Source organism: Pelecanus crispus, chromosome 1 (genome assembly GCF_030463565.1).
Source record: "Pelecanus crispus isolate bPelCri1 chromosome 1, bPelCri1.pri, whole genome shotgun sequence".
Classification (NCBI taxonomy): domain Eukaryota; kingdom Metazoa; phylum Chordata; class Aves; order Pelecaniformes; family Pelecanidae; genus Pelecanus; species Pelecanus crispus.
The window spans coordinates 86,051,562-86,072,987 of record NC_134643.1 but is presented as its reverse complement, the minus strand read 5'-3'; the positions used below and the strand labels follow the sequence as shown (position 1 = coordinate 86,072,987).

The 21,426-nt window shown below is 47.9% G+C and overlaps 2 protein-coding genes across 3 annotated transcripts; one reads left to right on the top strand and one right to left on the bottom strand.

The window, feature by feature from the left end:
* Nucleotides 1-561: 561 nt before the first annotated feature.
* Nucleotides 562-6,275, bottom strand: M6PR (mannose-6-phosphate receptor, cation dependent). Of its 2 annotated transcripts, XM_075707301.1 has the most exons (7): nucleotides 6,151-6,275; nucleotides 4,525-4,698; nucleotides 4,148-4,320; nucleotides 3,948-4,057; nucleotides 3,613-3,743; nucleotides 2,947-3,073; nucleotides 562-2,350 (listed from the first exon to the last, which is right to left on the bottom strand). In XM_075707301.1, exons 1-7 carry the CDS (start codon nucleotides 6,273-6,275, stop codon nucleotides 2,228-2,230), a joined length of 963 nt encoding a protein of 320 aa, XP_075563416.1. In that variant the 3' UTR covers nucleotides 562-2,227. The 2 variants fall into 2 exon arrangements, with proteins under 2 accessions (XP_075563416.1, XP_009483160.2); XM_009484885.2 differs by lacking the exon at nucleotides 6,151-6,275 and having other exon boundaries at nucleotides 4,525-5,056.
* A 4,693-nt stretch (nucleotides 6,276-10,968) lies between these two features.
* On the top strand, nucleotides 10,969-21,426 carry KLRG1 (killer cell lectin like receptor G1). The gene is made up of 5 exons (XM_075707318.1): nucleotides 10,969-11,086; nucleotides 16,653-16,745; nucleotides 17,488-17,639; nucleotides 19,418-19,521; nucleotides 21,079-21,426. Exons 1-5 carry the CDS (start codon nucleotides 10,969-10,971, stop codon nucleotides 21,188-21,190), a joined length of 579 nt encoding a protein of 192 aa, XP_075563433.1. The 3' UTR covers nucleotides 21,191-21,426.

The following is a 21,426-nucleotide window of genomic DNA, read 5'->3' as shown; positions in this document are numbered from 1 at the left end:
GGAGGACTGCCCTTAAACCATTTTATCCTTAGCAGGCTGGGTGCGATAAAACTCCTGTTTAGTTTGACCCTTGGCAGGGTAGGCAGGCAGCTAGCCTGCTTATGTTACTAGCTACTTCTGAGGACTGGATTTTTTATTTCAGTCAAATGGGAAAGCTTCACTTCTTCATTTCATGTTCAATGTTCTTAATAAAAAAATGCTTGTTCAGGCTTTGCAGGTCTGGCTGCTTTTTAAGCCCCCAACCTGAACATTAACCTAGTATTTGAGAAGTACAACCTTCATCAAAAAGTTGCAGAGCAATCTAGGGCATAGGAAACTTTTCCTATCTGTAACTACCTGAGCTTTTAAAGTTTCAGTTTTTAAAGATGTGTATACCCCTCCCTCTTAAGCCCTAAGGGAACTGGAGAGATAGAAGGTGACAGCAAAAAACATGTACTAACAAGAAGAGATCCATTCCTGGCAAAAGAAGTTCAGGCACAAGGCACCACACACTAAGGACCCTTCACCTTTGGATAAGTAAGATGCTCTGGCACCAAACAAATCTGTACATCAGCACAACACTTCACCAGGTTTTTTGGTCATTTTATTTTTGAAAGTTGTGTTTTGTACAAAAAAAATTACCTTAAACACCACCATGAAAAACAGTAACAACAGACTTAGTGACTTCCTCTTTTTCCCATGTTATGAGAAAGATTGAGACTGTAACAAAATTCAAAGAAAGCAGGAATTGTTTGCCCACTCTAAACCCAGCAAGAAAGCAGGGCCACCCCTTTTCCCACAATGTCACTGTTCAGACTGCTTTGGTAGTATTAAGAGTACAGGAACTTTGTCTGTACTCTGCCATTAGCAGTAGTGGCTTGCTTATTCACAGTCTCTGCCCTCAAGACTGAGGACAGTTCTCTGCCAGCCTACAATAGGGCAGAATGGGATTGCTTAGAGTCTAGCCCCTCACATAAAAAGCAATTAGGAGTCAAGGTGCCAAGTTCCTGAAGGTTCCAATTAAGTCTTACAACTCAGCTGTACCTGCTTTTCACCAGGTCTCTCACTCCCAGCCAGTAGCAGTAGGCAGGTACCGTCTGCACAGGGCAAGTATCTTGAGACTGGTCTGCACCATGCTTAAGGGGACAGTGATTTACGAAAGCTGACCTTGTATGCATGGGAGTTGCTTATTCAGTTTTTAATGTATTTGCATTCTTGTCCTTGGCTTCTATGGTTCCTTTTTTATAAAAATAAATTCTGGTAGCTTCACGGGAAAATCCTCTGCCAAACAAGGAACTTTCAGAGAGCATGAAATCACAATGCTGACAGTGACTGAGCTGTGTGGGTAGTCACCTCAGGAAGCTCATATCAGAACTCAGGTGACGGCTACCGGTCTCATTTTGCCTTGATGTCAGTTTCAGCAAATGTTCCCCTTACTTAGCAGCACATATTTCCTTTTGCTTCTCAATGATTGAGAAGACTGAAACAATATTTTGACTGAACTGGAAGTCACAAGACTGTATTTAACTCCTATAGTTTTTTTAGCATTGCCCCTGTCCAGTCTGAGAGGATGGCATGCATCCCTTTATATCTGTTGAAGGAAACCAGTGTGTACTCTTCAACATATTGCCATTAGGAAAAGAAAAGACTGCAGAGGTGTCAATGCCTCTTCCACCCCCACAGAGTCTGGCATAGAGCACTCTGTGCAGGATATGCTGGCAGAAACAGTGCGTAACAGTGCAGAAGCTAGAAAAGCTGAAAATGCATTCAAAGAAAAATAATTCCAGTGTCTTACAGATCCTGTAAACCCTAGGGAAAAAAAGAGAAAAAAAAGAAGAAAAAAAAAAAAGACATAAAAGATCCCTCCTACAATCTCAGCTGTTTTAACCCACTGCCTCATTTTCCTTCCCCTTTCTGCACCCATCCACACCCCTTTTTTCCTCTCAGTGATTCATCTCTCATTCCTGCTCAGTGCGGAATGCTCATATTGCTTTCTTGCTGTCTTCTACTCGGCTCTTCCCCCCCAGCTCTGCTGCATTTCTGAAAACCTAAACCAGCATTATATTCATGAGACATGCCTTCAGGGACCAGTGCTGTTCGCACCCAGAGGCATCCATGGGAATTGACACACCAGAGACAGCGAAAGTGAACAGTGTAAAGAAAATCAGAAGCGAGAGACAGAGAAGTGGCTGGGAGGCACCCGGCTAAACAAGTGCTGGGGAGAAAGGAACTCAGTATTGAAAGCCTATCACATTGGTAGCAAATGGTCATCCCGTTCTTCTGACTCCTCACCCAGCTGGTCATCACCCACTCCACGGTACGCAGCTGGCGCATTTCGAGGCTTAGATCGGCAGACAAAGTCACAGCCATCCTACAAGCACAGGATATTGCACCAGAATCAGACTCTATGCAATGCAAAGCAAAGCAGCTTCTGTGATTTCTCTTTTGCTACAGGATTATACCTATCCCTGTGCTACCGAGGACAAGTCCCCAAAACTTGTCTGGACAAGAGAAGCACACATACAAACATCCTACTTGGTCTTGAAAGCTCTGGGCATACTGATTAACAGTATGCAGCAACATCATGCTGAGACGAGCATGGAGGATAAATGGCACTGCCTACAGTGACCAAGGAAGGGTTTCAGCGAGTCAGGCATGAACCTTTGACAGTCCCCAGCTTAACATTCCTACCTGAAATTTGTTAACCGCTAGTGAGCGTGTGTTCTAGTTTGTTATGTATCAATCACAGGATATCAGCAGGCAATCAGACTCAGCAAGGATTCAAAAATAGAATACTCAAAAAAAAAAAAATCCCAACCCCCAAATATCGTCGTCTTCTCCCTCAGGGTGCACTATCCTGGTGGTAGATCTACCCAGGAGACATAGTCCACAGAGACAAGGCAGATGCTTTTTTCTCCTGTCCTAACATATGGGCCAGGCTGGAAATACACAGGGATTTTCACTCACCGCCATCAAATTGCCCAGATCTTGCCAGAAGGCAAAGTGAGGAAACTGCTCCATGCCCTTTGCTCCCACTACAAGCCGCTGGTAGAGGAACCCACCAATGATGTAGACTGAGATCAGTGAAGCAAACCTGGAGTGCAGAATTAGAAATCAGAGCTGAGGAAATCCTATAGTCAACCTCATCTGAGCCAGCTACCTGCCTCAGACTGGTATTGGAGCAAGCAGCTGAGCACCACTGAAGAACAGAGCTATAAACAGAGACCAGACCAGAAACAGTCCCCAGAATATTGATCTGCTAGTATAAATCTTTCAGCAGCATTACATGAAGTAGCACCTCTAAGCACAAACACAGAAAATGAGTCAAGGCTCCTGGTCTGAATTCCCAGCTCTAGCAAAAAGCTGTTGTACAATTTTAGGAAGTCACGCTTTCCATGTTTCAGTGCACTTGTCTGCAAACTAGGAAGGAGGATGTCTACAGGGAACAGAGCAGCTGTGCAGCATCATGCCTTGAGCAAGGGCTTTTGTCCAAGAAGTTCAGAGGCATACTAACACCTAACAGTGGCAGTGTATAGGTATACTACAATTATCTAGTCTAGCATAGCATTTGCTATATTTCTAAATGGCACTGCAGATTGCAGCCCAGACACGAACAGCTCTTCAATGACTCACGTGATCAGTAGAATGGAGCCAACGCTGAGGTGGGAATCCTCAGCTGGACAAGCCACGCTGCTGTCCATCTCAAAGAGGTAGAAACAGTCCTGCTCCTTTTCCCGCTCTTCCGAAATAATGCTGAATGAACTCTGCAGTTTGGGAAAGGTTAAGTCATGTGAAATATGCCCAGGCATGCTGAACTTTACCAGAAGACAGTTTTATCACTGTTGGTGCAGCTAGGCAACAGACACTGGAGGACAGAACACCTTGCTGCCTCCTCAAAGCCCTTCTGCTTATAAACAACCACTTGTCTGGCAGCCTCCTGCTCTTCTCCCCCCTCATGTGTCACTCACCGCTGTAACTCCCCGCTTGCAAGAAATCATTATCACAGCTCTTCTCTTCTCACCACCACAGTGACTGCCATATGAATCACCTCCTTTATAAATCAGCATGATCCAGTCACCTGCCAAGAGAGAAACAACACAGGCTGCAAATCCCGATCAGGAGGCAAAAGGCAGATACTACGTAAGAAAAGTATTGAGTGGAATCTTACTTCCATTGAAGACCTGGGTTTCATTGATTCTTCCTATCACTGTGGTCTTTCCATTCTGTCTATCTGTTTGCACCAGGCCACCAAAATCATGCAAGGTGCTGTTGACCTCCCTGCACACCCTGAAATGGTAGACGTAGTTTTCTGTTTCGCCGTTCTCCGCAGTCACGTTAAACCTGCAGCAGGGAGAGGACAGAACAGACAGCCCATAGGATTACAAAGAACATGGCTCAGAGCAGCAGACACTTGAGACCTGGAAGCCAATCACAGCCCATACTAACAGGGGAGCCCATTCTGCAGTCTGGCCCCAAATCTTCCCCTCCCCTCAGGCTAAGGGTACATACTGCACAGCCCAAGGCCTGCAGTGTGTTGTACTGTACCTCATTTGGCTCAGGGGTTCTAGTTTCTTCAGCAGGGCTCTTTCCATTTGCGACTCACTGTTCTTTTCACCAACTACATCGCAGCTCCTCTCTTTTGACCGTTCAGCCCCCACACCCACAGCAAGGGCCATAAAGACTACCAGCACAGCAGAGGTACGGCAAGGTGATGACATCCTGCACACACCACAGAGAACACAGAGGATTAACTGTTTCAGCCCCCTGCAAACTAACTTCAGGGTCACGGAGTCAATGATTGGTCACTTCCTCAGTCCTGACTGCAAAAAAGGAGAAGTCAAAATCTAGAAACATCTCACAGTTCCCAAAAGACACGAAATCTAAGTCTCATACACAGTGAAAGACTATTCACTGGGCTGATTTGGGATTCTTTTCTGAATTTTGCCTCGGGACTGTAGAAAGTTTTGCTGCTGAGCACATTAATTAGCATTGATTCAGCCAGAGCAAAGCCCAGCAGGCTGAACGCTGGAGTAAGTTTCAGGCATAAGCCATTGTTTGTTATTGCATCGCACTGAGAAGCCAGTCAGCAGAAAATTATTTACCAGGCCTCTAATCAATCCTCTTTGCAACTCTCATGTGAAGAGCTTGCAGGGAAGAGCCTGACTGTGATTAGTCAGGCTCTGTTTGTTCAAGTGCCTTAAATCTTAGTAATTATAATTCTGTTATCTTTCTAGTACTACTTTAGCTGAGAGTCTGAAAGTGTTTAATAGTACTAAGCTGCAACTTCACAGAACAGTTTTCTTCTATTTACACAGGGGAAGCAGGGAAGGAGGAAACTGAGACGTCCTATGTAAGATCCAACTGAAGAGGCAGTAATGAAGATAATAATGAAATCTAGAGGACTGGGCTTTCAGGTTCATGCTAAAATCACATATGAAACACTTAATGATTGTGCCAGCCAACCACAGTGATGCAACAGATTCCCCTCTGCTTCTCCCGTCACAGATTTCAGGAAAGCTCCAGATGCTGGCGGAAGGCAACTGACAGACCCATGATTAAATAAGCACCTGGCTGCAGCTAGACAGAGAGCCTGCTAGAGGGACAGCCTGTTTTGCTGAGCCTAATGATTACCCCCAACCCCTGTGGAGTCCACCGTGACAGCTTACAACTACGAAGCCAGCTCTTGGATCGCCACGGAGGTCAGACGCTAGCATGACGAGGTTAGAGACGCTGAAATGAGGAAGCCCGTGACACAAGAACTCGTGATGCGTCTCGCACAAGACCAAAAGCAGAACCCTGCCCTCCGCACTAGCCACAGCTACTCCGGGCAACCTGTGGGCAAACCCTTCACTCACGCACAGTAACAAGCAATGCGGCGACCCTGTTAGTTTCCCCTGGGCCGGTTACCGCCCCGGCTGACAGCCTCGGAGGCAGACTGCCGCTGCCTGAGCCGCTGCCCAGCGCTGGGACCGAGCCGCCCGCCCGGGGCGCGGTTTCACCGCCGCGGCGGCCGCAGCGGCCTCGGCGCCAGCCCGCTCCCGCTCCCCCTCCCCCACCGCCGTCGCTCTCCACCTCCCGCCCGCCGCCGGAGCGCCACCTCCGCCGCGGCCCCCGCCCCGCCGGCCGGAGCCCAACCCTCCGCCGCCGCGGCCCCCGCCCCGCCGCACCCACCTGCTGCCGCGCCGGCCCCGCCCGCCGCGCCGCCCGGCCTCCCCCCGCCGCGCACCGGCACCGCCACAGGCAGAGGCAGAGGCACGGCCGCCCCTACGGAAGAGCGATCCGCCGCTCACGGGCATCCCATGCTGCGCGCTTGGCAGTGACGGGGCGGCCCGGGGACCGCAGGCGCCGACGGCACCGGCCTGCACCGGTCTTCTCCGCCGCCCCCGCCGGCTCCCCTCGCCCACCCCGTGAACCGGAAGCAGGAAGGGCGTGGCGGAACTGGAGCTCTACACCAATGGGAGCCCGGGAGCTGCCAGGATCGCCGCGCCCGCTAGCCGTTCCTCAGCGAATGAGGAGCGGCGGTGGAAAGGGGCGGCTTCTAAAGCCCGCCCCAGTCTATAATAGAGGCCGTTCCGGAGCCCGCCTCCTTCCTCCTTGCCGTCCAATGGGCGATGAAAAAAGGAGTGAAGATCCCGCCTCCCCTCTCTTCCCTTCCAATGAACGGTGAGGGTCAGCAGAAAGGAGCCCCGTAGCGCCCGCCGGCTAACCCCGCCCACCCGAGAGCCACTGCGAAGCACGGCTCAAGGCGGGAGCCGCTCGTCCAATGGCGGAGAAGCATTCCCCTTCGCCCCGCCCTTCCGGTGGCGGCAGTCGCGAGGCGCCGGAGAGGGGGTGCCGCCGCGTGCCCGCCCGGAAGCGGCCGCGTCCCCGGGCCGGGTGGCGGCCCCGCCCGGCAGCCCGGCTCTCGCCTCCGGCCCGGCCCGGCCCGGGTTCGGGTCACCTGCAGGCAGGGGAGCGCGTCGGGGAAGGCGAAAGGCTCCCCAGTGCCGTCCCGCCGCTGCAGGCCTTTCCCCTCGCTCGCCCTGTCGACGGCAGTAGTAGGCCCTCACCGTCCTTCGACTTGGCCGTCCCCCGTTCTCCCCTCCCCCCCCGTACCTCCGGAGTGACTTCGTGTTAAACGAGCAAGGGAGACCGTTCTTCGTAAAACTGCTTTCTGGCCTATATCCTTCTGATTCTGTCCCCACCTGACGTGCTGTTGTGTTACACTTTGGAATAAAGGTGTCTCCTCCAGCTCCTGCAAGTTTTGCCACTGTGGAGGAATTCCAGGTCCAGCTGATCATGCACAAGGTTGGCGGACTTGGAACGTCTTGAGTACAATTAATAAAGCTGTAAGTGGTTTCAAGGACATTCCTTAAGTCACACCCCCACTGTGGTGGCAAGAGGGTCCACTTTCCGGGGCTCTGTTATTGGAAGGGACAGGTGTTCTTTAACCAGAGCTCTCAGGCTTTTTGCATCTTTTAGTTAAGAAACAAATGATGGATTTAGTGAACTGGTCAACATGCTAGACAACCCACTTGTTTGAGAGGGGTTTGGGAAGGCTTCCCTATGGTATGCTGCTTTCGTAGTGAAGAACTGGGAAGGAGCATTGTTGGCCCCTGGAAAACTGATCGATTTAGTCCTGCTGTGATTTGTGTCCTACTGCTGATTCCACTGGGAGTACAGCACAGACATCTCAGCTGCAGAGGTCAGATTTATTTATATTCACACTTTGCTATTAACAGCGTGTTGCATGCATACCGTCCTATGGTGCAATCGCTTCCTTTGTATTTCCTGTCCAAACTAAGAACTCAACTTACTGCTGATATTTGAGACAAAATGGTAAAACACATCAAAACAAAGCTCTTAATTCTTCCCTGCCAGCTTTCACTTCTCCACTTGTTCACAAATAACTCTGTCTTTGTGATCACCCTGGCCCTGCAGGCAGCCTGCAGTGCCTTTGGCTGTGGCCTTTTCCCCTCGGTCTGGGCACTTAAGCAGTGTCTGAATCTTGTTGGTTTCTTTCGGGCTGCACAGATTACATTCCCAGTTAAGCTCTCATCGTGACTATGACAAATTCTCCTCCTCTGGGATTAACAGCTCTTTAGACTCCTTTAATATCCATTCAAAGCATTCAAGAGAGGCTTTCCTCCTCTTGTGTTGCTCTGCTCTCTTCTGCCTTCCCCTTCCTTTCAAGAACAGGCTCCCTGTCTTGCTGCCTACAGGCCCTACCCAGGTTTGGAAGGAATCTTGTGTGTGCAATATGTCACCTTTAGAGGCAAGTCGGTGATGGAAGGATTTGCAGAAATATCCAGTCTATGCCTTTCCAAACATGCACATTGTAACAAACTGGCCACCATACTCTATATCAAGCTAAGCATCCTCCTGGCCAATCACTTCTCAAATTTACAGCATGTCACCAGGACAGGGAGCAATCATCCCTGTCCTAGAACTGAAAAGCATGGCAAACTCCTTTGTTGAGAATGCCCAGGCAATTCTTGTAAATGAACTGTACCAGTGAGGAAGATGCACTCCCCGAGCCTGGCAAACATCCCCAATCTCAGCATGAACTGGAAGGGATCAGAATCTGGATCAAAACAAAAATCAGCCAACCATGCAGCTAAGAGGTTTCTCAGGATGCTAGAAGCATCGGTACTCCCTTCCATTCTCACCAACAGTCAATCTTCACTACTTCAGAAGAAAGCTATCCTTTCCTGTTATTGCTCACCACAGAGTCACAAAATGATTGATGTTGGAAGGGACCTCTCAAGGTCATCTGGTCCAACCACCTGCTCAAGGCGGGCCACCTTGCAACCACATGGTTGCCCAGGACCATGTTCAGATGACTGTCCATGGAGGGAGACACCACAACCTCTCTGGCCAACCTGTGCCAGTGTTCAATCACCCTCTGTGGTGGTTTGACCCTGGCTGGATGCCAAGTGCCCACCAAAGCTGCTCTATCATTCCCCTTCTCAGCTGGACAGAGGAGAGAAAATATAATGAAAAGCTCGGGGGTCAAGATAAGGACAGGGAGATCACTCAGCAATTACTGTCATGGGCCAAACAGACTCAACTTGGGGAAAATCAGTTTAATTTACTACCAATCAAAACTGAGTAGGAGAGAGGAGTGAGAACATGTGTAGGGTAGTGAGAAACAAAACCAAATCTTAAAACACCTTCCCGACACCCCTCCCTTCTTCCTAGGCTCAACTTCACTCCCAATTTTCTCTACCTCCTCCCCCAAGCAGCACAGGGGGATGGAGAATCGGGGTTGCAGTCAGTTCGTCATACGCTGTCTCTGCCGCTCCTTCCTCCTCAGGGGAGGACTCTTCACACTCTTCTCCTGCTCCAGCGTGGGGTACCACCCACAGCAGACAGTCCTCCATGAACTTCTCCAATGTGGGTCCTTCCCACAGGCTACAGTTCATGAACTGCTCCAGCGTGGATCCTTTCCATGGGGTGCAGTCCTTCAGGAACGGACTGCTCCAGTGTGGGACCCCCACGGGTCACAAGTCCTGGCAGCAAACCTGCTCCAGCGTGGGCTCCTCTCTTTCCACAGGTCCACAGGTCCTGCCAGGAGCTTGCTCCAGCCCGGCCTTCCCACGGGGTCACAGCCTCCTTTGGGCACATCCCCCTGCTCCGGCATGGGGTCCTGCACAGGCTGCAGGTGGGTATCTGCTCCACCATGGACCTCCATGGGCTGCAGGGGCACAGCTGCCTCACCATGGGCTGCACCACGGGCTGCAGGGGAATCTCTGCTCTGGTGCCTGCAGCACCTGGAGCACCTCCTGCCCCTCCTTCTTCACTGACCTTGGTGTCTGCAGGGTTGTTTCTCTCGCATATTCTCACTCCTCACTCCAGCTGCAGTTTGTGTCCCAGCATTTTTGGTTTTGGGTTGGTTTTTTTTTTCCCTTCCTAAATATGTTATCACAGAGGCGCTACCACTGTTGCTGATTGGCTCGGCCTTGGCCAGCATTGGGTCCATCTTGGAGCCGGCTGGCATTGGCTCTATTGGACATGGGGGGAAGCTTCTAGCAGCTTCTCACAGAAGCCACCCCTGTAGCGCTCCCACTACCAAAACCTTGCCACATAAACCCAATACACCCTCACAGTAAAAAACTGTTTCTTGATATTCAGAGGGAACTTCCTGTGTTTCAGTTTGTGCCCATTGCCTCTGGTCCTGTCACTAGGCACCACTGAAAAAAGCCTGGCTCTTCTTGTACCCTCCCTTCAGGTGTTTATGTACATTAATAAGATCCTTCCTAAGATGTCACTTCTCCAGACTAAGCATTCCCAGCTCTCTCCTCCTTTCCTCACAGGAGAGATGCTCCAGTCCTGTCATCATCTTCCTGTCCCTTTGCTAGACTCACTCCAATATTTCCATGTCTCTCTTGTACTGATGCTGTTGAGATGTTGACTCAGAAGGTCTTGAGGGATGCCAGCTCTCAGTGCCTGCCTGTGTCTCAGGCATATTCACGCTGGCTGTTGGGTGTAGAAGGAGTTCCCAGTAGAAGTGTCCAGAGCTCACAAGGCTTCCTTCTCAAACCCATGCTGTCCACCTCTAACTTCCCTTTTGACAGCATTTGGGCTACCAGTTTGCTGTACCCATTGCTTAATCCACTTTTCACCTTGTGCTCTTGCTATCCACCTGCTGCTGTCCTTAGAGGAAGCTCTTCAGAGTGACACACATTTTCACAATTACTAGTCAGTGTAATCACAGCCTCTTGCATGGGCAACAGTTAGAATACCCATGCACTTTGTGATTAATCACCTCTTCCACTAATGGCTGTTCTTAAGACGTCCCCATCAGGTTAGGAAATGGAAGTTCTTGCACTTCCACTGGTCTCCATTCTGTTGTAAATTTGGTTATTTTGAGCAGCTGGAGATAGAGGTTGCAACTTCACATTTCTTGTCTTCTGAATGTAGCCTCAGGTTTCCTGTTTCACAGGCATTGAGCCCTATCGCTCAACAGCCTGATAGAATCACCTTGTCATACGCACTGTTCGCTTTGGCATGGAGGGAAGCAGATCAGAAACTTCGGCAGCTGAAGGGAGTGAGGAGATAGTTTATACTTCTGTCAAATTCTCTCAGACTCCTCGGCGGAGAGCAAAGGCTGGACTGGAAGGGAGAGGTAAGGAAGTTGGATGAGGTAGGTCAACAAAAGATTCTATTTCAAGCAGAAGCAAGTTCTAACAAAACCACTCTGAGCTGGCCGCTGCCTTTGCGCACCAGCTCACAGTGCTGTTGCTTTTGTTCTAAAATTACTGTGAGTATTTTATTGTGATAAAAGCCGATGGGTCAGAGACCCAGCATTGTTTCCCTCCCTCTCTCCGTCAGACCCCTTTCGGTGTTTACTCCTGGGCATTCAACCCAGGCATACTTTTCTAAGAAAGAGGTTTGCAGTTTTAAAGTTGTCTGCTTGTCAGCAATGAGATTGTCAGCAATAGTTCTTTGAAGGGCAGGTGAGATGTGAGTACAGATAAATTAAAGGCGTATGCTAATCAGAGATCAGAGACAGAGGAGGCATATGAGATCATCCAGTCTCTCTCCCGTGGGGCTCTGCAGGATTCTTTTGTGATACATTTTTTCCTGTGTTTTCTCTGTTCTAGTTTTACATACCTCCCAGTGAGCAAATTTTCAGCTTTTGCCTTGAGACAGTTCTGCAGGGAATTGTTACTACCAGGAAGATTAGTGTTTTCCTTAAATTTTCTCTTCCCTTATTTCTGCTCCATTCCCCCTGTTCAGGCCTTGCAGATGTCACACTGAGCAATTTCTCTGGCTGCTTAGTTGAGAAATGCCACCTTGGAATACTGAGATTTTGCATGGATGATCACTCTTTATAAGCATCTCCTTCCCATGAGCTGATTGGTTTTCCTCTAAATGCCCATGTGTACATGAGTTCGGTTGCATTGGCTGCAACACTAATGGCTGACCCTAAGCTTTTTCCAGAGCTGTTACAGCAAAGGGGGCTCTCGCTCTGGGATACGATATTTCTGTGCCCTGATCAGAATAACTGCATACATCTGTGGTTGTTACTGCTGCCTGGTCACTTGCTGTGCTATGGAAACAAAGACAGTACAGAAACCCCCAAGTTCCTATCTGGTAATCACACCCCATCTGCTTGGAAGGCAGTCTTGCTTTCGCATGTGTTTTCATCAGAAATTATGTTTTCTGTTGCATCAGAAAACACAGGGACATCCCTTCATTCCCTGCCATTTGTGTTCGCTCCTGTGCTGTTGGGGGTGGAGATTACCTGATGCCCTCTTAAGATGTTTGCAGTCTTCTTTTTAATATTCCTCCTCTCCAAATTCCTTTATGTACCTTCATCATTTTGAGCTGAAGTCAGAGGGCCTAAAATAAGGAAGCGAATCTTTGAACACACTTTCTCTGCATATTATTTGATTATTTCCCAGCTCTCTTCTGCGTGCGAGGAGTCCCTAATGAGCACAGTTTAAGTACCTTTCTTAAGAAGATCTTTATTTTCAACTCTGTCCCCGCCTCCATCACTTTTGAGAGATGTGCTCTCAGGTATTTCATCTCTGTTTTTGAATGCACATCCTTGCTACCAAGTCATCCCTGTGACGCAGTATCACAGGTATATCACAGGTGTATAGATCAGGTCTCTGATCAAACCAACTGGTTTTAGCTCTCATGGACTCCTCAAAAATGAAGAGTTACCCTGGCTGCTTTCTTTCTGTTTGGCTTCCAGAGAGCCTTAGATATGCCACACTACCAAAATGTCAGTCCAGCAGTTACTTAAGAGAGCGTTAGCCTGTGTGGCATGCTTATGGTAACAGCGATAACCAGGTCTGTGCCATAGCCAAGGACAGGATCCTCGTTTCTCAAGTCCTCCTCCCCGGCCCTAGGTAGTCCTGCTGCTCCCATACTGACGTAGGCAGGAGCTGAGGGGGGCTATTTGGGACAGCACAATGACATTCTTCAGATTGTCCTAGAAGACTTGAATGATAAAATGCTAACAGCTTTCAGTTTTTTAACTGAATCTGGACTCCCAAACCTAAAAATACCGGTTGCTTGCAGATGAATGCAGTGTATCACAGTCATTTCTCCAGAGCACTGACAGACCTAACTGGGTGTTTTGTGTACTAGAAAGTTATAACACTGGATATTTATGTTAAATGTCCACTGGTCCGCTTCTCCCTTCCTTTGGGGAGACTCTTCCACAGTTCCTCAGACAACTACACAGAAATATTTCTGGATGCTCCATTCGGATTTCCCTCCTTGGTTTCAAACTCATCCCAGGTACTTCTCCCTTCCTCTTCTACAAGAGCTTCATGTGTGCTCCAGGGGCTCAGGATCAAGCACAAATCCCTGAACCTCTTTTAAAAAAGGGGAAGTGCAGGGCCTCCCTTTTGCTAGGGGTAAAAATCCCAATTTATGAAATTTTTTATTCCACTTCACTGTCTTGATCACTGCAGTTCAAGTGTGGCTCAAATTCACCTTGAACGCTTCAATATGCCTTGCCCTCTTCACTCTCTTTTTACCTCCGCGAATTATCTAATGGCATACTTCATTTTTAAGAACTGAAGTGAACTCTCTCACTGCTCTGGTTGTGAAGGTGCCCTGGGATTTTGTTTTGATGTTGAGTCGAGTCAGTTCCTTTTTTCTGCAGTTGGTGTGAAACAATAGAGGGTGAACTGCTCTATTCATTGCCAGGAGGCACCAGCTTGGATGCCCGGTGCTGACGTTTAATGATTAACTGTTTCACTGACTGTCATCCCAGTGGCCTTGTCCTGGAAGTAGTTTTCCCTAAAATCCAGAACACTGATCTGGAGGATGCAGAAGGTAGCTTCTTTGAGAGGCAAGAAAGGAAGGAAAACAGAAGTGCAAATCCTCAGAAATGTAATCTCAGAACAAAGAATTATGTTCCAACAGATATTTATCCCCTTTTACTTAGTTTTTAGTTGTAATCTGCAGGGAAGCTCCACCCTACCCCTCAACCTCGGGCTAACTCCATTCTCTTGAGGCTTAATCTGATAGCAAAACCCAAGACACCAGAGATACAAAGGTGACCTTACAAGAGGAATAAAGAGCAGGCAGAGAGAACAGCTACCCAGTTCAAGTCCTTCAGTTCTCCCATTGTCCTCTTGCGTGGAGCAGTAGGTTGTAAGTGAAAAGTCTTTCTGTATTTTGTAATTGAGAAGAGATGGGGTTTTGTTCTTTAATAATGATTAAAGGGCAAATAAATGTTGGTATCTTTTAACTACAAGTGGGGCAAGAAGAAGATCCTGCAAGCTTCAGGAAACATGACAAAACCTTTACCTTAGGAAAGATCTTTCTACCAGAAGAATGATGCTTACCACAAAGCTCCCTCATGCTCTTCCTCGTTACCTTAGAAACTTCTTTTAGCCAAAAATGCAGGTCTAAATATACTGTTGTAAACCAGAAACTGATCTTAAAATGGGTGAGCCTGCAAAACTCTCTAAGATCAAAATAAATTCATTTTTCTAATTTATTGATCTGGTCTACTTTCTGTATTTGGACAAAGCTTCCAATGCTTAAAGGATGCATCCTTATTTTTAAGTGAAGTCCCTTCCCCTTCTGTTTTAGCGCTGGCTTTCTTTGTCCTTCCCACAATATTCTTGATATGTGATGTGCATTTGTTTTCAGCCTCCACTGAGAGATCCTAAAAAAAGTCTCCCCTGCTGCTTACAAGTACTTTATTCTTTTAGCCACCCCTTTTAATTTCTCTCTGAAAAACTTCCTCCTTTTCCTGTACTTTCCCATTTTGAACTTATTACACCACAATGCCTTTTGTCATCGTTGTTGGTTTTTGGCTCTGTTGAATCTCAGTGCATTTGTGTTCACTGCAGCAGAGAAGCTGCTGGATGGAGCTGTGGTGAGCCGCGTAGCCTGAGCACGGCTCAGGCCAGTCATGAGCTGCTTCGCTTTCTGTGTTTCCCTGTTCGCTGCTCTGCGAGGTGCCTATTAACGGTGTCTATGCATGTGGCCTCAGCATCATGTCCTGACATGGTGTTTGCTTAATTTAATGCGATTAATTGATGCCTGTCATTGTCAGCGCGCTTCTCTCATGGTTCCTCTGGTTCTTTTTGCTGGTTCATGAGTGCTGTCACCATCCTTGTCTGGCATATAATTACAACCCGATGCATTTAGTAGTATTTGCCTGGTCTGTGGGGTTGCTGTTACTGTTACCTCTTGATGCAGCTAGTTATTTAACCTAATTTGACTGTAATTTTACCTGAGCAGAGAACAGCCCTCTCTGTCTTCCTTGTGTGTTTTGTATCCTATTGCTATGACATCCTGCTAACAGCCCTTCTTCTACCAGGTTTTTGATATACTTGCTGTGGTAGTGTCTTTAGTTAAAGCAAGCTTTCCCCTCCCTCCATCTTACTCCTTAGACTCCTAGGCTTTTCAGGGAGTACAGATATGTTTCTTTGGCTCTTGTGACACAACCAAGAGAGAATCACCTCAGATTTCATGAGCTCCACCAGGGACTTTGCCACTGGATTTGTGTAGAAGACTCTGGAGCACCACAAGAGCAGGGTGTGGTACATAAGCTTAAGGGAGAAGCACAGGGAAATCCTGGGTTCCTCAAAATCAGTGACCATTAGCTGCACATTTAGTGCTTCTTAGAAAGTCCTATTGTCTATGCAGCTGTCATACTGAGATTAATAAAACAAGCAAGCCAAACTCCGCTGGAGCTCATTCGTGGCAGTGTCATCCTCTCCTCAACCTGGGAGAGAGGAGATTTTAGTGCTGAGATTTCAAACAGCTTATGGGAAGTGAATGCCTCTCAGCTTCAGGAGATGACAACAGGAAAGCAAGGTGTAGCCTGGAGGCTAATGGTTCGTGCTGTACATGAGCAGATCTGTACATGGCAGTCCTGCCCCACCCTTTGAAAGGAAGCTGTGCTGGGCTATAGTGGAGGCACCCCAAAGAGTCACCCTCTGCCACTGGCAGCAAGTGAACAGTGGATGGTGGTGGTGAAAGTGTGAAGGGACATCCCAAGGTCTTCAAGGCTGGCCCTCCCATCCTGCCACCCTGCCATCGGAGAGGTGGATGAGAGTGTAGGACTGACTTGGGAGTGTCCCAGGAAGATGTAACACAACAATGTGTCTAAACCTGTGAACAGGATGCTGAGGTTAAACCTGTTGCTGTTGCTGAGAGAGCTGGGGGAAAAGAGCTTGGGTTTCTTTTTGCATTTAAGCTGAAACATGGTGGCTGTAGCAAGTGCAGCTCTGTGTTTCCACCCCAAACTTCAAAGCTGAGGCTTGAGCGGGTTTGCTGGGAGGCTCCTGCCAGCCCAAGGTGTCAGAAGGTGCCTGGGGGGCTCCAGCTGACCCGGGGCAGGTGGTGCTTCTCCTGGGGTCAGCCACTGCAGGGGCTGGACCACCTGGCTCTGTGGCCCTGCAGAGGCAGGGCTGTGGCTGACCTGGAGACAGGGACACCTCCTGGGAAACTCAGGCAGGGACTGATGGATCCAGGCTGAGCTGAAATGGGGCCCTGGGCCAGTGGGTAGGAGGATGGAGAGGCCCCGGGGAGGCTGGGCAGGTACAGTGATGGCAGCGTGTAGACAGATGTGCAGAGTGTAGACAGACAGAGATGCTCTAAATAGTTCGGTTCCTTATGGAAGTGCCCAGGACAAAAGCAAACTATGTAAAACCACTGTCAGTTTTCATGTAGTTCTTGTTCACTATGGTTTCTTTTCTCTTTTACAGCTCCCTGTCTGTGGCCAGCAGTTGTGCTGGGCTTGGCTATAAGCTTTGGGATACTGAGCATCTCCCTAGCAACTGCTTTGATTTGGAAGATGAGTAAGTGCACAAAGGGGTGCTGAAGACGAGCAACCAACAGCAAAGGACTGGAGACTCATCTAAGCACAGCTCAGATCCTGAACTCCGTTATATGGGGTTAAACCAGAAGCTGTTCTCAGTTTCTACCACCCTTAACTACCCACTGCCTATCCAGAACATTTTCAAGAATATATTCCTGGTGCAGACCCCAGGCAACCCATTTCAGATCCTGTGGCAAAGAGCAGTGAAACATACTGAAAGGTTTTTGTAGACTTGTTTGCTGTAATTATAGTGGTAAACAAATATGCGAGGTCTATAAAACTTTTGCATGCCTGCAGAAGGTGCTAGACCACGTGGGAGAGCCTACTGTTTGCTGCTTAAAATCCGTTCACCTGATGTGTGACATGATCACACCATACCCGCAGAATGATGTAATTTTTTCCCTTACTTTTTGCACACCCAGAGTGTCACTGTTTTCAGATAGCCAATTGTGGTTCTCACGTATCTGAGTAGGTCAGAGGAAACCCGGGAGGGTGGGGGGTTGCACCAGCATCACTGTGCATGCAACTCTTGTACAAAGATAAGGAAATTGCACAGAGAATCTGAAGTTCAGTGTTCATGCATTGTTATTTTCAGATGCTTATCCTGACCTGTGTTTTCTGCATTAAAATCCAGAAGAGTTGCTTTTCAGCAGGTCCTTGCTGACAAATGTCTTTCTGTTGGTTAATGGTAGAGAAAAGCTGGTATTTTGATTCCTCTGCAGGTGACTCCCACCCACGCTGCCCTGAGCAGTGGATAGCCTACAGAGGGAGCTGCTACTCCTTCTCCAAGGAGAAGAAGGACTGGAATTCCAGCCGGGAATCCTGCAGGGCACAGGGAGCTCATCTCCTGGTGATCAGCGATACCGGCGAAATGGTAATGGTTTTCTTATTCTTTGAACATCTTCTGTTTCCTTGCAGATACCTCAGTGATTGACATCCAAGCAGTGCTGTCACTCTAGCAAGTCTTCTCCACTGCCCCTCTCCACCTCCCTTCCTAGCCCCAACAAGACTGATATGAATGATTCCAGGAAAAGACTGTGGCACTGTGCAGTCTCTGTACTCATTGCCTGCAAACCAATACGTCGCCACTCTTCAGAAAAGCTTCCTTTGCAAAAGCAATGCCTGTCCTCCCTGCAACCACTCCAGCTCTTCCTGCTCAGTGGCCCTTGCCACTCCCTGTGTTCATGCATGGATATTTCTTTCTCAGTCTGTTTTCAATGCCTACTTCCTCTGTCTGCCAAAAAACGTCAGTTGTGCTGGTGAAATCAGAAACCATCTGTCCCACTGCTCATTTTCCAGCAGGTGCATGCTGGGGACGGGGGAATGTATGACCACTAAAGAAATGGTTAGACCTGATCACTAGGGAGGTCAGGCACGTCTGCATAAGTAGAGCAGAAGTACTTACTTGATCTGGTTTTGCACAAGCCAGGGCTTATTAGGTCAGGTCCAGTGAACGTGGACAGCTTCCAGTCCCTGCACAGAAGTTGCATTGTATGATGTTCTGTGGGGGTTTACAAAGCCAGGTCTCTGCTCGACTGAGAGTATGTACCAGGCTCTCATACTTTTTTGGCAAATCTTGATTCCTTGAGAAATATTAATCTTCCCCAGACTATCCATTTCTCTGAGTGAAGAAAGCCTCCCTGGTCTGGCTGCTTTCTTACTACTGTCTCTGCTATGAGTGTTACGCATTATCCCTGCTCAGACTTCCCCATGTAAGCAAGACTTTCCTAGCTATCCATGCCCTATGGTGCAAAGGCTGTGACTGTTCAACCTCCCTTTGCCAGGGAAGCACAGTCACCTCCAAACCACCAGCAACGCTCAAGTGTTCCTCAAGCTACTCCTATTCCCACCGCTTTACCAAGCCAACTTTGTTAATGCTTCTGTGTGAAGATATCTGCTCTGAAGCTTTGTGTATGGCAGCAGGAGATAAGGATGGGACCCAGCCATACCACTGAAAGGTTGCTGTTGTTGGGTTTCATTGCAAATGTGGACAAGACAAACTTCTCTCTCTTGTCTTTGTCTGTCTTTTTTTTGGGGGGGATGGGGGAAGAATTTACTTCAGGGCTGAGTTTCTGTTGCCGGCTTCACCTTTTAATGGTAAACAGGAGTTAAAGGTTAGGCAAAAGGAAATGAACACTGAAAACATGTAGGAGGAAAGTTTGTATAAAATTTAATGAGCTTTGGTCATGGGCTCTTTACACAGACCTGTCGGTGCTTGCGCTTCCTGCCCTGATCTGATTTTACCTTTAATTGTTAATACTTTGTGTTAGCTTGCTAGCTAGCTGTATGGTAGAGCATTAATATTAATACTAATAGCATACGTTCCTACATAAAGCTCTGTGTAGCAAACTCCAGGAAACTGGGGTGCAGTTGGTTCACATACATTGCCCTGAGAAATGTCCTTCGAAGGATCTGCCCAGGACCCTTGAAAGCACACTTACTTCCTTGTGAGTGTACACACAGCTGTTATTCCAGGCATGATCTTCAAGGCTGATCTTCCTGATTGGAAGGTGTGGAGAAGCAGTATTGTCATCCACTTAAGGAACAGTCCGGCGAGGGGATGTATCTTGCTGTCTGTTCTCTTTACTTATCCTTACCTCCATTTTCAGGCTGGCTGCCATTAGTCACTTTGTAATTTGTCACCATTTCTAGGACCTGTTCAAGAGTATTCAAACAGAATGTTTCTGGATTGGACTGAGGAACAGCACAGACTCTGGCTGGATTTGGGAAGATGGCTCTGTATTCACTGGCACCAAGTGAGTTTCATTCTGTTTTAAAAACAACAGTGCTAATTGAGTGTCCTGGTTTCAGCTGGGATAGAGTTAATTTTCTTCCTAGTAGCAGGCATAGTGCTGTGTTTTGGATTTAGTAGGAGAAAAATGTTGATAACACACTGATGTTTTTAGTTGTTGCTAAGTACTGCTTATGCTAGCCAAGGACTTTTCAGCTTCCCATGCTCTGCCAGGTACACCAGAAACTGGGAGGGGGCACAGCCAGAATAGTTGATCCAAACTGACCAAAGGGCTATTCCATACCATATGACGTCATGCTCAGTATAGAAACTGGGGGGGGTTGGCCGGGGAGCAGCGATCGCTGCTTGGGAACTGTCTGGGTATCGGTCGGCGGGTGGTGAGCAATTGCATTGTGCATCACTTGCTTTGTATATCATTATTATTATTATCATTATTATATTGTTATTATTATCATTACTATTTTACCTTATTTCAATTATTAAACTGTTCTTATCTCAACCCAGGAGTGTTTCTCACTCTTACACCTCCGATTCTCTCCCCCATGCCATCGGGGTAGGGGGAGTGAGCGAGTGGCTGCGTGGTGCTTAGTTGCTGGCTGGGGCTAAACCACGACACTGAGATTGCCTGGTGTTCTGCAACAATCAGAGTTGCTGCACCAGATCTCAGGAGCTTTCTTCCTGGGCAGATTTTCTTCTTACTGTCACCTGTACAGCACTGAACTCAAAAGGGTCTACTTTTTACTGCCCTGCACCTTGTAAAGGCATGTACCTGTGAAAAGCAAGGCTAATGTTAGTATCTCACTCTCTACTTCCCTCCAGCTGCTCAGACCAAGGATTATTTACCTGCACTGCCCACACAGTTGCTCAGTCAGAAAAGCATATGGTCCATCTTGGCTTTACTGGGTTTAGCCACCTTGCACCCATTCTGCTAAGTGCTGGTGTCACTGGGTGTGAGGACCCAGCCCTTTGCTGCTTTGCTGATACCAACCTGAGTCAGAACCTTAATTTTGGCTGAGTATTTACTTGGACAAAACTCAGTATTCTGCATGACGGAAAACATTATGATTAGGTCCAGTGACTTTGCCTGGCCCTTGCCCTTTTATGGCAGTTAACACCATGAGTTAGTCTCTAACACTTCTGCAGCAAGGAAACTCGCTCAGGATCTCGCTGTCGGTAGGTCAGTACTCGAAGCACTTGGCTTAGTTCCCTTCTTAAATCCAGCTTTCTGTTCTTACAAACTCCTTGAAGGTGATCATCTTTCCATGAAACTCTCAGCACTGCCGTTCTCATGCTGGTGGATATCACTGTCACTGCAGGGCATCATGTCTATGTTTGGTTCTGATCTGGGTTCCACAATGGCAAAATTACTTACATATGTAATCTCCAGGTAGATAGGTATTTTTGTGTACATTTTGTTTTCTAACAGCTGCCCTTTAGAGGTTGGGCTCTTTCACTTCCTCTGGGCTCTGCCCTTCAAAATCAGATGTTTTTTCTTTCTTGCTTCCAGGAGACCATCTCAGCATTTTCTCTCAGTCTCACTTTTGTTCTGTGTATCTTGCAGGTTCCTCTCTAACAGCCCTGTGCAACACTGTGCTGTCCTGATGAAAGATCACTTCCAGGCCTCCAGCTGTGAACATCTTGTTCCATGGATCTGTGAGAAATCTCTTAGATAAATCCCATGTGCATTTTCATCTCATAACCATCTATCTCATCAGCAGTACAAGTGGATCACTGTCCTGCAAACCAAAGCTTTATACAAGACCAAGGACTTGTCCTTTCCACACCCTCACAAAGGTGTTTTGCAGGGACAGGTTTGTTGCCCATAAGGGTGAGTTATCCTCAGTAGTAGATCCATTCTCAGTCTACATCTGTTAGATTACTGCTGTTTATGTCCAGATGAGACCTGGAA

Coding starts and splice junctions, on each gene's coding strand:
- KLRG1 (XM_075707318.1), top strand. CDS start 10,969: ATGGAGGGAAGCAGATCAGAAACTTCGGCAGCTGAAGGGAGTGAGGAG. Junction 11,087..16,652: donor GGCTGGACTGGAAGGGAGAG/GTAAGGAAGTTG, acceptor TCTCTTTTACAG/CTCCCTGTCTGTGGCCAGCA. Junction 17,640..19,417: donor TCAGCGATACCGGCGAAATG/GTAATGGTTTTC, acceptor CACCATTTCTAG/GACCTGTTCAAGAGTATTCA.
- M6PR (XM_075707301.1), bottom strand. CDS start 6,275: ATGCCCGTGAGCGGCGGATCGCTCTTCCGTAGGGGCGGCCGTGCCTCT. Junction 4,321..4,524: donor GAACCCCTGAGCCAAATGAG/GTACAGTACAAC, acceptor TCCCTGCTGCAG/GTTTAACGTGACTGCGGAGA. Junction 4,058..4,147: donor AACCCAGGTCTTCAATGGAA/GTAAGATTCCAC, acceptor CTCTCTTGGCAG/GTGACTGGATCATGCTGATT.